The sequence below is a fragment of the Rhinopithecus bieti genome, unplaced genomic scaffold (genome assembly GCF_001698545.2).
Source record: "Rhinopithecus bieti isolate Rb0 unplaced genomic scaffold, ASM169854v2 scaffold_54450, whole genome shotgun sequence".
NCBI lineage: Eukaryota > Metazoa > Chordata > Mammalia > Primates > Cercopithecidae > Rhinopithecus > Rhinopithecus bieti.
The window spans coordinates 677,101-693,206 of record NW_016821377.1 but is presented as its reverse complement, the minus strand read 5'-3'; the positions used below and the strand labels follow the sequence as shown (position 1 = coordinate 693,206).

The 16,106-nt window shown below is 32.7% G+C and overlaps 1 protein-coding gene across 1 annotated transcript in view; it reads right to left on the bottom strand.

Annotated features, from left to right (window-relative positions):
- LOC108520819 (neurobeachin-like) overlaps window positions 1-16,106 on the bottom strand; it is a gene marked incomplete at its 3' end in the record, with an annotated part of 416,387 nt that overhangs the window by 276,045 nt on the left and 124,236 nt on the right. Inside the window, 2 exon segments of the mRNA XM_017860362.1 lie at window positions 7,050-7,183; window positions 7,802-7,999. Coding sequence (XP_017715851.1) covers window positions 7,050-7,183; window positions 7,802-7,999 — 332 coding nt within the window.

The window sequence follows — 16,106 nt, the reverse complement described above, 5'->3', positions numbered from 1 at the left end:
AGAAGAGAGAAGTAAGCATGACCTAATCAGATGATGACTTTGTTCTGAGGCAACAGGAAACCAATGAATGACCACAGATGTGAAATAATTAGATTTATATTTTAGAAAGATAACTCTTCTAGCCATTGCAAATTACTGGAAAAGGGCAACAGCAATTACTGGATATATACTAGCTGAAGTAATTAATAATGGGAACCTAAACTAAAGCAGTAGCAATATGGATGGAGAGGAAAGGGTAGCTTTGTGAGGTATTTAAGGAATAATATCAATAGCTTATCATGATAGATTGTATGTGACAAATATAGGAACAGCTAATATTTTAATTATTCAAAGGGAGGAAAGTAACTGATGAGTTCTCTTGGGGTTCTAATTTAAGAGACTACCTGGAGACAATGTTCCTCAGTAACATTAGAAAATCAAAAGCAATAGAAATTGGGTAGAGAAGAAGTCTATGAATTTTTACTTGAGTCATGTTAACTTTGAGATACTTTCCACATGGAAATATTGCATCAATGGTTTATGTGTATAAACCTAAACTGAAGGCAAGCTAGAGATAAAGCACTGGAAGTTACCAGCCTAGGTAACAAGACTGTGAACCTAAAAATTTGAGTAGAATTAGAAATAAAAACCAATAAAATTATAATACTAAATTAACTAGAATCTCTTTAGTATGCTTTACTAAATCTTTTCTTGAAAATTTCATTCATTACGTGTTATGGTCATCACATCTCACTCCTGGATGGAAAAAGAAGAGGGTTTAAACACTTGTGACAATCAGCATTATAGCTACATTCTGTTAAAAGTATTCTGGGTTTCTGAGGATGAATTATGGCATGTGGCAATATTCTTTATAAAGGCAAATAATAATTATTTTAGTTTTGAACTGATACCATTATACCTGCACGACTGTCATAAAATCAAAATAAATGAAGGAAGGTAATGTAAGACAGTTAAAAGAAATGAAATCTATGGCATGAGTAAAATAACAATACTCCTGTTAGAAGATAATAAGATTGAAAAATTAAAGAAAACAGAAAGTGGAAATGCAAACTAGAAGAAAATTAAGGCAACAAATTTACTGAAGATGTGTCCATGGTCATCAACTGCAAAGAACAATTTGTAGTTAACCTTATGCCAAAAAGGTGCCTTTTTTCCACAGCAAGAGAGAGGGAGTGAAGGGTCAAAGATAAAGCAGAAACCTTGTAATAAGACAAAGAAAAATTTACAGAGAAAAATTAAGTGTTGAAAACTAAACAACATAAAGTAGTATTAAAAGTGGCTTTTGCTAAATTTAAAAGAAGAAAATCTATTTGAAAATTAAATGTAATGCTTCCTAATGTTTCAGACAGAATATTTAATGTATTTTACTTTTTACTACTTACAAATTAATTTGCATAGTGAATTCAATACATATTTCATTTTACTCTGCTTAAATCTCACTAACCAAATTACTTCATTTTCTCCTCTAATAGTAGTAGTGTAAATACATCAAATGCATTTTTTATGTCTATTTATCACTTCAAAATGTTNTTTCATTTTACTCTGCTTAAATCTCACTAACCAAATTACTTCATTTTTCTCCTCTAATAGTAGTAGTGTAAATACATCAAATGCATTTTTTATGTCTATTTATCACTTCAAAAATGTTTTCAGTACCAATTTAGCAATTTTTCAAGGCAAACAAAGAAATATGAATCTTAAGACATGTCAGTGGTACATTCTTTCTGAAAAATCTAAACTAAATATAACTGTATAAACTATAGACTAATAAAAATATTTTAAATGCTTTTGGAAACTAAATGAATAATTATATTCTATATAGAAGAACAACCACTTCCATAAGAGAAACAATTATTATAAACAGGTGCTTATTTTAATTCTTTTCCCTATTAAAAGCAATTACGTATTATCTTTAAGTCAGACTAAGTTGGATTAAGAATATGTAATTAAATTTTAACACTATATAACAGACATTTTTTCTGAATTAAAAAACAGGAAACATGGTCAGATAAAGGATTTTCATGTCACTTCTAAGTGTATGAGGAAATCTGGCTAAGGCAGTTAGACACTGAAATATTTAAATTTTCCAGATAATTCTGTTGCTTTACATATTACAATAGTACTAATCAGAATATTAGAAGGAAATATTTAATTAGTAAGAGGTTGCTTAATTATTAAAGTGGCTATAAAATTCAATGTAATTACTGGAATAACTGATTAATTAGCAAGATAATATTAAGAAATAAAGTGTGATTTAAGTTCACTAAACAAACTAATGAGTCATAAATATTTACATTACAAGAGGACTGTTCATATGATAGGACTGTTGACATAAATGCTTTATAAGATTCTCTAAACACTTTTATATCTTACATTCCATCATTTTAGCAAACAAACTGTATTTATTGTAATTTTAAAAAATGCTTTTCCCAGAAAATATTCATATACTTAAGATAATTTATCACTTGAAATTTCTTCTTTATAAAATTATCATAGTTTATAATAACATTAAAATAAGTTTTAATAATTAAAAGCTGTATCTAACCAACAGACTAGTACTCATGGAAAAAAGTAAAAAGAGAACTCATTAAGTGCCAACTACGTACCAGACGCTATGACAGATACTTTGCATGTCTTATTTTAATTCATACTACAATCAGATAAAGTAGGCACTTATTAAAATCATTCCACATCTGGCAAAAGTGATTCTCAGAGTGGTCCACAGTGGTTTAGAGTAAGGGCTCTAGAGTCAGGCTTTCAGGACTAGGACCCTGGTTCTGCCACTTATGTCTCTGTGATCTTGAACAAATTATTCAATTTTTCTCTTCTTCACCAGCAAATAATTAGATTAAAATACATGACTGACAGAATTCAAATATACAGAGATAAAAAACAAAACAGTGGCCATCAGGAAAAAGGGTAGCAGGGCTTGGAAGTGGGGAGATATAGGTTAGAGGAAATAAAGCACCAGATATGTAGGATGAACAAGTACATCTAATGTACAACATGAGGACTGTAGGTAACATAATTATACTTTGTATGTGATTCATAAATAGTAGGTTTTAGCTGCTTCCCTCCTCCCCAAAAATAGGTAACTATGTGAGATGACAGATGTTAATTTGCTTCACTATAGTAACATTTTTGCTATCTGTTTGTATCCCATAACATCATGCTGTATACCTTAAACATACACAATAAAACTATTTTTTTAAAAAAAGAGACTAGCACATAGTAAGTATTCAATAAATGCCACGTATCACTACTACACACCCATGAATATCCCATCACCTAACATGAGACACTATAAAACAGGACAGGGATTTGAGTCTAAATTTGTCTTCCACCAAAAGAACACTTATGCAATATATCACATTGGTCTCTAATGAAACTATCTCTTGGTGTATTTTTAATTGTTTGATATACAAAACTCAATTCATACCTTGTTCTAGAAAACATAAATTTTTTTCAAAGCAAAGCTGTCTTAGGTCACACGATGAGGAAGGTTTTATTTTGTATCACCTATATAATTACCCATGTTCTTAAAAAAATAGTTCAGCGTAAGAATATGTACTCAGTAAGATGTATGTACTCAATAATATGTACTCAATAAGAATAGTATGTACTCAGTCTACATAATCATCGAATTCAAAGGAAAATAAAGTTTCTGTTTAATTTCTTGAGTCATTCTAGACACAAAATACAAAAGCTATGTTACTTCAGAGTGTGAGTTATGCTCAAAAAATTAATCACATACACAAAGTTACACTAGTAATAAATACTAAATTCAAGACTTGAACCCAAGTTTGTCTGACTTGAATGTCCATATATATAATAACTATAATAAGTGGCCTTCATAATTTAAAAGTCACAAAATTATCCAGCAAAATAAATTCATCTTTGAAGACTCTAGAAAATGAAACTATTGCTTCAATAATTTGGGGTGGTTTTTTGATACAGAGTCTCGCTCTGTTACCCAGGCTGGAGAGCAGTGGTGCGATCACAGCTGATGGCAACCTCCACCTCCTGGGCTCAAGTGATCCTCCTGCCTCAGCCTCCCCAGTAGCTGGAGCTACAGGCACATGCCACCATGCCCAGCTAATTTTTTCTATTTTTTTATAGAGATGGGGTTTTGTCATGTTGTCCAGGCTGGTCTTAAAATTCTGGACTCAAGCAATCTACCGGTCTCAGCCTCTCAAAGTGTTGGGATTACAGGCGTAAGCCACCACTCCCAGCCAATAATTTTTAAAAATTCTAAATCCCCTATATGAAGTAAAAACTCATTAAAGTTGATAAAAACAGTGTAGTAGTGCCAACAGAGGTAAGGCCTAAGAAACACTGAACTTTCATTGAAAGGTACTACTTAGCAGAGAAAAGTATGTGGAAGATAAAATGCTTTGGCTTGAAACACAGAGGGCAGAGAAGTAACTTATATTTGAGCTTAGCTCCATTTCTCAAAAAAGCAATTAAAAATTAGACAGTATTGCAACTTTCAGTCATCTCTTTACTATGCAATCAGACTTCCAAAAAGGAGTATATTAAATTTTCTCTGGAAGAGTTAAAAACTTCAAATTGATTATCCTTAATCTAGAACAATTTATTATGGATTAACAATAAGACAATAAATCCTTTTTCAAGGTCCCAATCATCTATATGAACTGATGATATAGCCATAAAACATAAAATTCTATAACCCCTGCATAGTCATGAATCTGTATTTTTCAAATAGAGGGAGAAATCCCACTTAACAGCTTGCAAAATCAAAGACTATTTCACCGATGCAAATAGTTTTCTATAATGGTTCCCTATAAAACATTAAATAACAAAAGACTGCATTACTGATCTATACAACTGTCCGTACCAAAGAGCAAATCTCAGATATTTAGGATACTGAAATAATTAATGAAAAAGTAATAGATTAGAATTCAAAATAGCACATAACTAAATCACAGGGTGGCCTGGAATTAAGTACATATTATATTTAAAGAGGAGAGTGGTATCTTTCTTGTTATGTTTTCTATTGGCAAACTATAAATAGGGCCAGGCATAGTGGCTCATGCCTGTAATTCCAGCACTTTGGGAGGCCAAGGCAGGTGACTCACTTGAGGTCAGGAGTTCAAGACCAGCCTGGCCAACATGGTGAAACTCTGTCTACTAAAAATACAAAAATTAGCTGGGCATGGTGGCAGGCGCCTGTAATCCCAGCTACTTGGGAGGCTGAGGCAAGAGAATTGCTTGAATCTGGGAAGCGGAGGTTGCAGTGAGCCAAGAGATCGCACCGCTGCAGTCCAGCCTGGGCAACAGAGTAAGACTACATCTCAAATAAATAAATAAATAAATAAATAAACAAACAAACAAACAAACAAACTAAAGACATAATAGACATCACTGAAAAGGTTGAAATTAGTTGATATAGGGAAATATTAGGATGAGTGATATAAAAGAACTAAAATCAAAATGAAAATAGGTATGCTGACTCCTCACACTATCTTTTATCTCCATGATGAAGTAAACACAATTTAAATATCAAGATGTAATATAAAATTAAATGAGTTTTGAAGAAAGACAGTAAAAATAAACATGCATCTTGGATGAATGAACCAGATAACCTATTACATACGGTTTTAGCAGTAAGATTTTATAATATATGTATTTCATATTATTTCATAAGAAATATTTAAATATACATAGATTTCTCTAGTGCCTACTTCATCTCCCACTTCTTTTCACAGTACTGACTAGATTTTAAATTACTGATCATAATGTGTCCTAGTTCACTGAGATGATAAATAGCAAAACATTTTGAATTTAAATAAAGGACTGAAATTTAAAGTTTGATTTTTCCACTAAGCTGAGCTGCCTTCCAATTAGATTATTTAAGATCTCACAAGCAAAACAGTATCACAGTAGGACATAACCTCAGGATTCTTTTTCACTTCAAAGCTTTTTACTTTCAAAACTCCAACCTTTACACTATATTGATATAAAAGAAGGCAAGACCCATAGATGGGAGGTGAATGTTATAAATGTACAAATCTCGTATCTATATTTAGGTTTATACTTTACATAAAGTTGTTTCCAAAACAGAAATAACATTATTAGAAATACTAAAATGGAATTTCATTAATAGGTAATTTAGATAATAATTATGAGAAAAAGCATTTCATTGTACCTTAAATTTTTCCCACACCTTTTAGATTCGCCATCAATTCAAAATTAGATAACCCATGAAGGAGCTCATCTATATGTATATATACTAATGAAGCACTATAGTGTTACTTTTGGAATAAAATTAATGCTTATCTATATAACTTGTCCATTAAAATCCCCAAGCATGGCAATGTGTATAGTCAAAATAGCTACTACAATTCATTTTTAAATTATTGTATGTGTAATTCTAAGCTATAACATTAAATTAGAGTCTGGCACATAATTTTTTTTAATAAACGAGAAACTATAAAAATGCACATGAAATCACACTCATTAGAAGAGATTTAATTTTTACATAAACATGGATTTGCCACTGGTTAGATCTGAGTCCTCAAACATAAACTATATATAAATAAGGGATGATGTCAATTAATATTATGATAGACTTATGCCATGACAAAAGCATTATAAAATAGTATCACTTTGTAAGATATAAATTATGTAATTGCTAATAAATATTATTCTTCTGAATAACTTCACCCTAGTAATTTTCTTCAACTTGACAGGGTTTCATGGTCAATTCAATCCATGAGTATATGCAAATGATAAGGTCAGGATTAATATTTTTCCCTCAACTACATATTATAATCACTATGCTATCTTTGGGAAGGATTTGCTATTTATTATCAAGAAAGGCATTCCTTTATGATATAACAACCTAAATGACAGGGTTTTCTTTACTTATTGTATAAATATCTATCTCCATTAGTTTCAAAAAATATTTATTAGCACTTTAAGGGCAGAACCCAAATACTGTAATACATTTACACAGCACCGAGTATATCATGCATAGTCTAAGTGTGTATAAAATATCAGCAATTGTACATGCAAAGAAAACTTACCAGACAGTTGTTTCCACTTGACTGTCGTTGAGCTGCCGATTATCCAATTGGGCAAAAAGTGGAAAAAGCACTTGAATCCCTCCAATTGAATGAATTGCACTATGAATTGAATGTGTTACTATCGCTTTCACATCCTATGTCCAAAAACAAAAATGTTTATTAAACTTCTATAGAACGATTTTCATCACTATTTCCTTGTTCCAAGTACCTTCATAAGAGAATTAAATAACATAGTTGGACATTTTTAAGCCTTCAATTATAATTGTTATACACATATAAGACAAAAAAGTGAATACCTTTGCTAATCACTTTTAAATTTCAAATCTTAGGTTGAGACATTTTACACTAAAATATGAAGTTAAAATCAAATGTTATTTTAAAATCAGAAATACTATTGATGGATTTAAAGACAAGTAATTTTACTGTTAGAGAATGTTAGTAATACATTCTTAAAGCAAAGTATGTTTTTATATCTAACAATTAACTTATTCAGTTAATTGATTTAATTTCAAAGGCTATATAACATATAAGATAATAGATATGACAGATTTCCTACTAAGGAGACAAGGCCAGGGTAGAGTATATTGCTACAGAAAAGAGAGACATTCTTTAAAGTTTCATTTAAAAGATCTGCAAAAGCCAAAAAAGAAACAAAAAATCATAGATTTATAGATGAGCAATGTTTGATATATAAAATAAAGATACTGTCAAATTCTAACAAGAACATGAAAACAAAGCCACAATTCACACACCTGAAGCATTAGAGCATGTGGGGAATGCACAAAAATTGATGCATTCTCTTTCGGTGATGATTCCAGGCAGAGTTGAGCATCAGTGGCCTTAGCATTATATGTAAAGGCAATGCTACTTGCAAGTTTTCCATCATATAAAACCTGTTTATGATGTTCTGCCAAATGAATATCACTCTCAGATTTAAACTTGAAGGTACTCTGAAAAAATAAAACTAAAGTAAACACTCTTTAAAAGCAACAATTAAACTCAAAAGTTTTAAAGCAGAGAAACATTTACAATAATAAACTATTTGTGTACCTTTCACATGTCAGAGATTATTCAGTGGTGTTTCTTACTTTGTTATTGTCACTTTAATTCAGTGAGAGCTAAGTTTTATTATAGCAATAAAGATGCTCAGATCTTCATTTTCTAATTTAAAGTTTTCCATTACTGGCAAAAGCATTTCATTAGAAAAAACTATCAAACCTAATATTATATATAAATAGGATTTTACTTGACTACATCATAGCATAAGTTTAATTTTCTTGTTAACACTTTAAAAGTATTTATGTAAATAAACAGTGCTTGGCACATGAATAACTTAGAGAAAATGACCATCATTTGAGGCTATAAAAGTTAATATGCAAAATATTCCTATCCTTACTAAAAAGCAAATCAACCTATGAAATACCAATGACACTCAATAATAATATCACAATATACATACTAAACTCAGAAAAGAAGTTCATTAAAACATGTTATTACTTTCTATGAAAGATAAGAGCTAAACATATGCCATCTGTAACAAGAAAAGTATTGTTATACGTGGTTAAAATTGCTCTACAGATATGAATCTAATAATATTTAACCTTTGCAATAATCACATATCAGTATTACTATTAATTTCAACTTACAATTATGAAAACTGAATGTTACAGAAATTAAGATGTAGAAGGGACCAGCACGTAATTCTAAGTCTTCTGATTTATAGTCCATATTCAATGTATCGATAATGAAATCATCTTAAAATCCTGACTGTGCCACTAATTATCTTTTCCATGCTGAGGAAATCATTTAGCTGATGTGGCTCCAATTTTCTTACTCTAATGTTATAATAAGGTTAAATCAAATGTCCCAAACTCAAGTTCTTATGGGAGGCACACAGATATGCATAAGTGAATTGGGTCAGATGGGAACTTCCTCAAACTGGAGAATGTTTGTCCTTTCTAAAAGTGGCCCCTAAGTCAATTGTTCAATGTTGCTAGTTCTTCCATATTTTTCAAGAGAAACATGAAATCTGAATTTTTATCTAAAATCACTATATTTTAAAATTTAATTCAAATATTTTAACACTTTGCAGACCAAACATGTCAGTTTTTACCTCTGGATTAGTGTGTAGAGACTATCTAATACAAAACTGGATGCAAGCCATTAACTATTAGGCATGTGCCAAGACAAGAGCAACATGAATAATTAAAAATTTGTATATTCTGTAGTCTGAAGTATTTCATTGATAATACTTTTTTTTGAATGAGGAGGGTAGTGTTATCACTAGAATACTTAAGAACTCAGCATATCTACATTAAAAAAACAGTGACTGATTTAAAACACATAAGGTATGTTGTTAAACACTGAAATCAGCTTTCTGTGTCTGCATTTTACCACTGCTGAAACATTTGTACATCCCATTGTCTAGAACAAAACTCTTGCTTTCATTTTGTTCATACTGCTTACACCGGAATTAACAAGTTTTAATATATTATCTTGAAAGATTTAAAATCATTTTGTGGAAATGTAAGATATCTAATAAAATCTATTTTATTTGGAAAACATTGGTCTTAGTTTTTCTGAGCCCATGATACATACCATACCCTATTTTGGTTTGTAGGAGGAAAATAAGTTTATATAATAATCAATCAAATCTAACACTTTTAGGTTTAAAAAAAGTGTGTAATGTAATATAAACATAGAATCCATTACATAAACATAATTTTCTTATCTTCCCTTATTTGTAGTATTAGGTTATTTCTACATCTTTAAATTTATATATAAAGGCGGACGTGCGCAATGGCTCACACCTGTAATCTTAGTACTTTGAGAGGCCAAGGTGGGAGGATCACTTGAGGCCAGGAGTTTGAGATCAGCCTGGGCAACAAAGATACCCCATCTCTACCAAAAAATTAAAAATTAGCCGAGTGTGGTGTCACATGCCTGTAGTCCCAGCTCTTCAGGAGGCTGAGGTGGAAAGATCACTGAGCCCAGAACTTTGAGACCACAATGAGCCATGATCATGCCACTGCACTCCACCCTGAGTGACAGAGTGAGACCCTGACTCTTAAAAAAATAAAAGAAAAAATTTTACATAAAAGTATAAGCCTTTATATAATTATCAATATTTATTGTATTATTTCTTTCAGAAGGATTTTCATAGGAAGAACTGTTATATAAAACTGTATGAACAGAACAAGGATGAGAATGAGGAGTGACTGCAAATAGGCAGGTAGGATCCTTCTGGGTTGATAGAAATGTTCTAAAATTAAATTGTAGTGATGTCTACACAACATTGTAAGTTTATAAAAAATAATTGACTTGTACACTTAACATTAATGACTCGTATGACATGTAAATTACACTTCAATAAACTGTTATAATTATTTTAAAAGAAAAGAAGGTATGAATATATTTTGTACTAATTACACTCAAATGAGGAAAGTATGATGCATGCTTTTCAATATGCACCACTTCAGTATAACAAAGAAGGTGAGTGGAAGCAAAGTTGTACTGAGCTAAGGAAATGACTCCAAGTGGTAACTGAATCCACAGAAACAAGAGATTCATAAATGATAAATCAGAAGATCAATATAACAAAATCTACAAACATATACTGTATCTCCTTTCTTCTCTCAGCTTCTTTAAAAGATACAATTATTTGAAGTAATAATTATGTCATGTTGGGTTTGTAACATACACAGATCTTACATATATAACAATAATATCACAAAAAACAGAGAAAACAAATAGAGCTATATAGAAGTAACATTTATATAGTTCACTAGGGTAAAATTAATATAAATCTGAGGCTGATTCCAGTGAGCTAAGATGTATATGGTAAGCTCTAGTGCAATCACTAAGGAAATGTTTTTTTAAGTGAAAAAATTATTTAAAAATTGAAAATGCTATATAAGAAAATAAGCACATAATCCAAAGAAAGCAGTAAAGAATAAATAAAGAAATAAAACACGAGACACATAGCTAACAAAAGTAAAATGACAGATGGAAACCTAAGTATCAATAATCACATTAAAGATGAATGAAATAACCAATCAAATCAAAAGGCAGAGATTGTCAGACTGGATAATAAAATAAGATTCAATAACATAGTGTTTATAGAATATTCAAAGGTAAAAACATATTTAAAGTAAATAAAATGAGAAAAAATATCAAGAAACCACAAGAAAGCTGGAATGCGTGTGCTAATATCAGACAAAATAGACTTTAAAAGAAGATATATTATTAGGTATTAAAAAGACATTGAATAGTGATAAAGGGGCCAATCATCAGGAGGATGTAGCAATCGTAAACATATGTGCACCCAACAACAGAGCGCCAAAATACATGAAGAAACATCTGAAGAAATGAAGGGAGAAATACACAAGCAAACAATAATAGTTGGGCAATTGATTTTTTTTTTGGTAGGTCATAGCTTCCTCCATCTTTATTTCCTGATATAGGAAAATACAAGAGTAACTTCTGTTAGCTTTAGAACTTATAAGACCATTCGCTACATAGTTTTCCATGCATAACATCTAAATCCTAGAAAGAAACACATGGTGTTAAATACAGAAAGTGCTGAAGCCCAACAGAGATTTCCTATTAGGTTCAAAATGAGGATTGAAGGCTATAAATGAAAATGTTTAAGATGTAAAAAAAAATAAGAGTTCATGTGAAAAAAATGGGTGGGCGTTAAAGGGAGGAGAGCCCACTTATAAGCAGTGGGAAAGGTACTTCCAGAAGTCCATGTAATTCTCAGGAAAAGTTAAATTTTGCTTATTTTTAGACAAACCATTGGAAAAAAACAGGCTAACAGTAATCTCCCCTAGGAATAGTCTGGAAAGTGGAGAGGACGACTTGAAGTGAAACAGCATAACTGGCTCCAACCAGTGTGTCATTTCACCATTAAGGGACTCAATCAGATTTCACTAAGTAGAGTTTTATGTCACCACCAATAAAAGTCCTATGTTCTTTTGGGGAGAAATATCTGGGTATAATATTTCTACTGCCTCTAATGGTTGATTAAGATTTCAAGTCTTTCCAGGCTCTTCCTCCCTCCCTCCCTTCCTCCCTCCTTCTCTCCCTTCTCCCTTCCTCCCTCCTTCTCTCCCTTCTTCCCTCCCTCCCTTCCTCCCTCCCTTCCTCCCTTCCTCCCTTCCTTTCTTCCTTCCTTCTTTTCTTTCTTTTTCTTTCTTCTTTTTTGGTAAGATTTGAGGAAAAGGTCAACAGAGAAGCAGGATATTTGAAAAGATTTGAGCTGAGTGGGGTCAATGACCAAAAAACCTATCCTGCAAGTCCAGTCTGCCATATATACATATATATATACACACACACACACACACACACACACACACACACAGACATATATATACACACACACACTAAGTTCTAGGGTACATGTGCACAACGTGCAGGTTTGTTACATATGTATACATGTGCCACGTTGGTGTGCTACACCCATTAACTCATCATTTACATTAGGTGTATCTCCTAATGCTATCCCTCCCCTCTATACTCAACTTTCCATTCATAAGATCAAGAAGGAAATTGAAGATTCGAATAAAAACCAAACAGAACTAACAGACATCTCTAGAACACACCATCCCAAAACAGCATAATACACATTCTTCCGAAGTACACATAGCCGGGCTCAGTGGCTCATGCCTGTAATCCCAACAGTTTGGGAGGCTGAGGTAGAAGGATCACTTGAGGCCAGGAGTTCAAAACTAGCCTGAGCAACATAGCAAGACCCTGTCTCTATAAAAAGCAGAAAAATTAGTCAGACACAGTGACTTGTGCCTATAGTCCCAGCTACTCAAGAGGCTGAGGCAGGAGCATAGATTGAGCCTAGGAGTCTAAGAATCTAGTGTGCTAGGACTGTATCACTGCACTCCAGCTTAGGTGACAGAAGGAGAGGCCCTGTTTCCAAAATAAAAGTGTACACAGCAAACATTCTCCTGGATAGACCAAACTCAGGTCATAAAACAAACCTGAATAAATTTATAAAGACAGATATAATACAAAGTATATTATCTGTCCAAACTGGAATGTTAGAAATCAATAATATAAAGGAATTTGAGGAATTCACAAATATGTGGAAATAAACACATTCCTAAATAACCAATGTGTCAAAGAAGAAATAATCAAAAGGGAAATTACGGAATATTTTAAGATGAATAAAGACACAAATACCAAAATATAAGCAGTTAAGGCACTTAGAAATTTATACCTGTAAATGTTTGTATTTAAAAAGAGGACTTCAAATCAACAACTAAACCTCCCACCTTATGTCCCTGGAAGCAAAAAAGCAAACTAAACATAAAACAAGCAGAAAGAAAAAAATAAAAATAATTATAGAAGAACTTAATGAAACAGAGAATAAGAAAACTGTGAAAACAAAATGAAACCAAAAGCCAGTTCTTTGAAAAGATCAACACTATTAACAAGCCTGTACCTAGACTGATTAACATACTATTATCTCAACAGACACACAAAGCATATTTGACAGAATCTAACACTTTTTATGATAGAAAGCACTGAACAAAGTAGGAGTAGAATGGAACTTCTATCTACTAAAAAAAGCATCTATGAAAAACCTACAGCCAACAACATAGTGCAATTTGTTGCAGGGTGTCAGAGCATAAGAAGGGCAGGAAGGGTAGGTAGGAGAGCTGCTCAGTTCATGATGTCAGAATTCTAAAAAAGTAATACAGCATCTACCTGAAACAAGGAAGAGGTAAGTGGGTTGTGCCTTAACATAAAGTTTCTGAGTATGTGCAAGGTAAGGAAGGTTAAGTACACTAAGGGCTTCTCTGTGTAGGGAGTCAGAGCCTGAAAAAGATGAGAAAGCATCTGCCTGAGAGGAGACGGCAAACCTTGGGAGGCAGCTGAATCTACAGTGGGGGTTGAAAATCATTCATTTGGTATGTGGCTTGGCAGGTCAGAGCCTGGGCAGGCAGAGAAGGGCATCCTCATGGGGGGGATGCCTGGCTCAGGTTGTTGTAGCCTGAGAAAGATGAAAGAATATGCACAAAGGGAAGCAACCAGGCAAGGGAAGGCACAACACCAGCAGGGCAGGGAGCCATTGCCTAAAGGAGTAAGCTAGGATGGGGTGTCAAGAGTTCTAGAGAGGGTAGCATCTGAATAAGAAGGTTGCACAGCAGGAGGTAAAGAAACCTGGGGCTCCAAAAGGATGGGGAAGGCATCAGCTCAACAGCCTAGCTCAGTATATTGTGCTAGAATTGAGGAAGGGTTAAGAGCGCATCCATGATGGAAGGCAGCCAGAAAAGAAGCCAACACCTGCCTCAGGTAAAGAGGGCATCCATATGGAAAATGAAGGAAAGACTGAGAAGCTGTTTGATGTATTATAATGTAAATGCAGCAAACTGGATCTTTTTACTATAAAAGACATTATACAACAATTAGCAAAATTTTAATGGGGTCTGAGAATTAAATGTTAGTAACAAATCGATGTTAACCTCTTGATTTCATGTTACACAATAATGACGTGAAAGAATGTTCTCACTTGTAGGAAAATAACATTCAGGAATGATGGAGCATCATGTCAGTAGTTACTCTCCTGGTTCAGGAAAAAAACTGACTGGCATAGTCCTTGTAGCTTTTCCATAATTTTTATTTTACTTTTAAATTTTAAAATGAGAGAGAAATAAAGAAGGAGATAAAGATTTAAGAGAAAGTGAAATAACAGAAGTGATTTAAGAGAAATATGAAAGATAAGCAAAGTAAATAAACACGCATAGTCAAGTCTCTGCAGAAGAAAACCAAAGCAAGGAAATAGAAGAAATTCTAAAAGTATAGTACAATAACAATTTCTTAAAATATGAAAAGATGCAAACTATATACGAAAGTGCACACCACATACCTGAGAAGTTAACTCACAATGACCAACATCAAGACATATCTACCAAAATTACTAGATTTAAGGAAAAAGAAAAAAAATCCTTTGAACATCTAACAAGACTAAAGTGCCTTGTAATGGAGAAGATACCACATTGTCAACAGACTTTCAATACCAATACCTCATGCCAGAGAAAAATGAGTAGCATATTTGGACAACCAAAGAAAGAAAAGTCAGGGAATGCATTCCTCAAGAAATACTATTTCCATGAACTCTTCCTGAGGAATCTACTACAGAAAGAGCTAAAATACAGCCAAAACACATCAATATAAGGAAATAATATAAACCTTAAACACACAGGAACTTACAGAAGTAGGATTATGTAAGAGTTAAGACAGAATGGTATGTAAAAACTGTGTGCGCTCACAATGCAGATAAGACCTTGTATTAGCTTGCTGAGTCTGCTATGACAAAGTACCAGACTCTGGATGGCTTAAATAAAAGAAGTTTGATTTCCCATAGTTCTGGAGGCTGTATATGGGTGTCAGCAGGGTTTTCTTCTGAAGACTCTCTCCTTGGTTTGAAGACAGCCTAACCACCTTTTCTTCCCTGTGTCTTCACATGGTCTTCCCTTTGCATGTGTCTGTGTCCTAATTTCCTCCTCTTTATGAGGATACTAGTCATATTGGATTAGGACCCAATAATTAAACTAAATGACCTCACTTAATCTCAATTACCTCTTTAAAGACCCTGTCTTCAAAAACAGTCACATTACAGACTACTGAGGGTTAGAATTTTAGTGAATTTTAGGGGAAAATAATTCACCTTGTAACATACCTTAACTATTTCAAAAGTGGCAAGAGGGAGAATGAAGAAACATATGCAAAACAAATTAACTGCATTTTCATTATTATTCTTCAATATTATTATGGTTATTAAAGTCATTGAGAACAAAAAGATATTTTAATATGGGTAAATTCAAACTTTCCTCTCTCTCTCTGTCTCACAGTCTCTCTATCTATATACAGATGACATAAAAGAGAAATACCAATGCAAAACTACAAAGGCCAAAGAGGGAATATTCTTAATATTGACCACTCCTTTCCATAACACAATGTTCACATTAATTATTTAAATTGAGTTCAATAAAAAACCACACTTCCATACAAGACAAGCACTCCTTCAGAATTATAAAC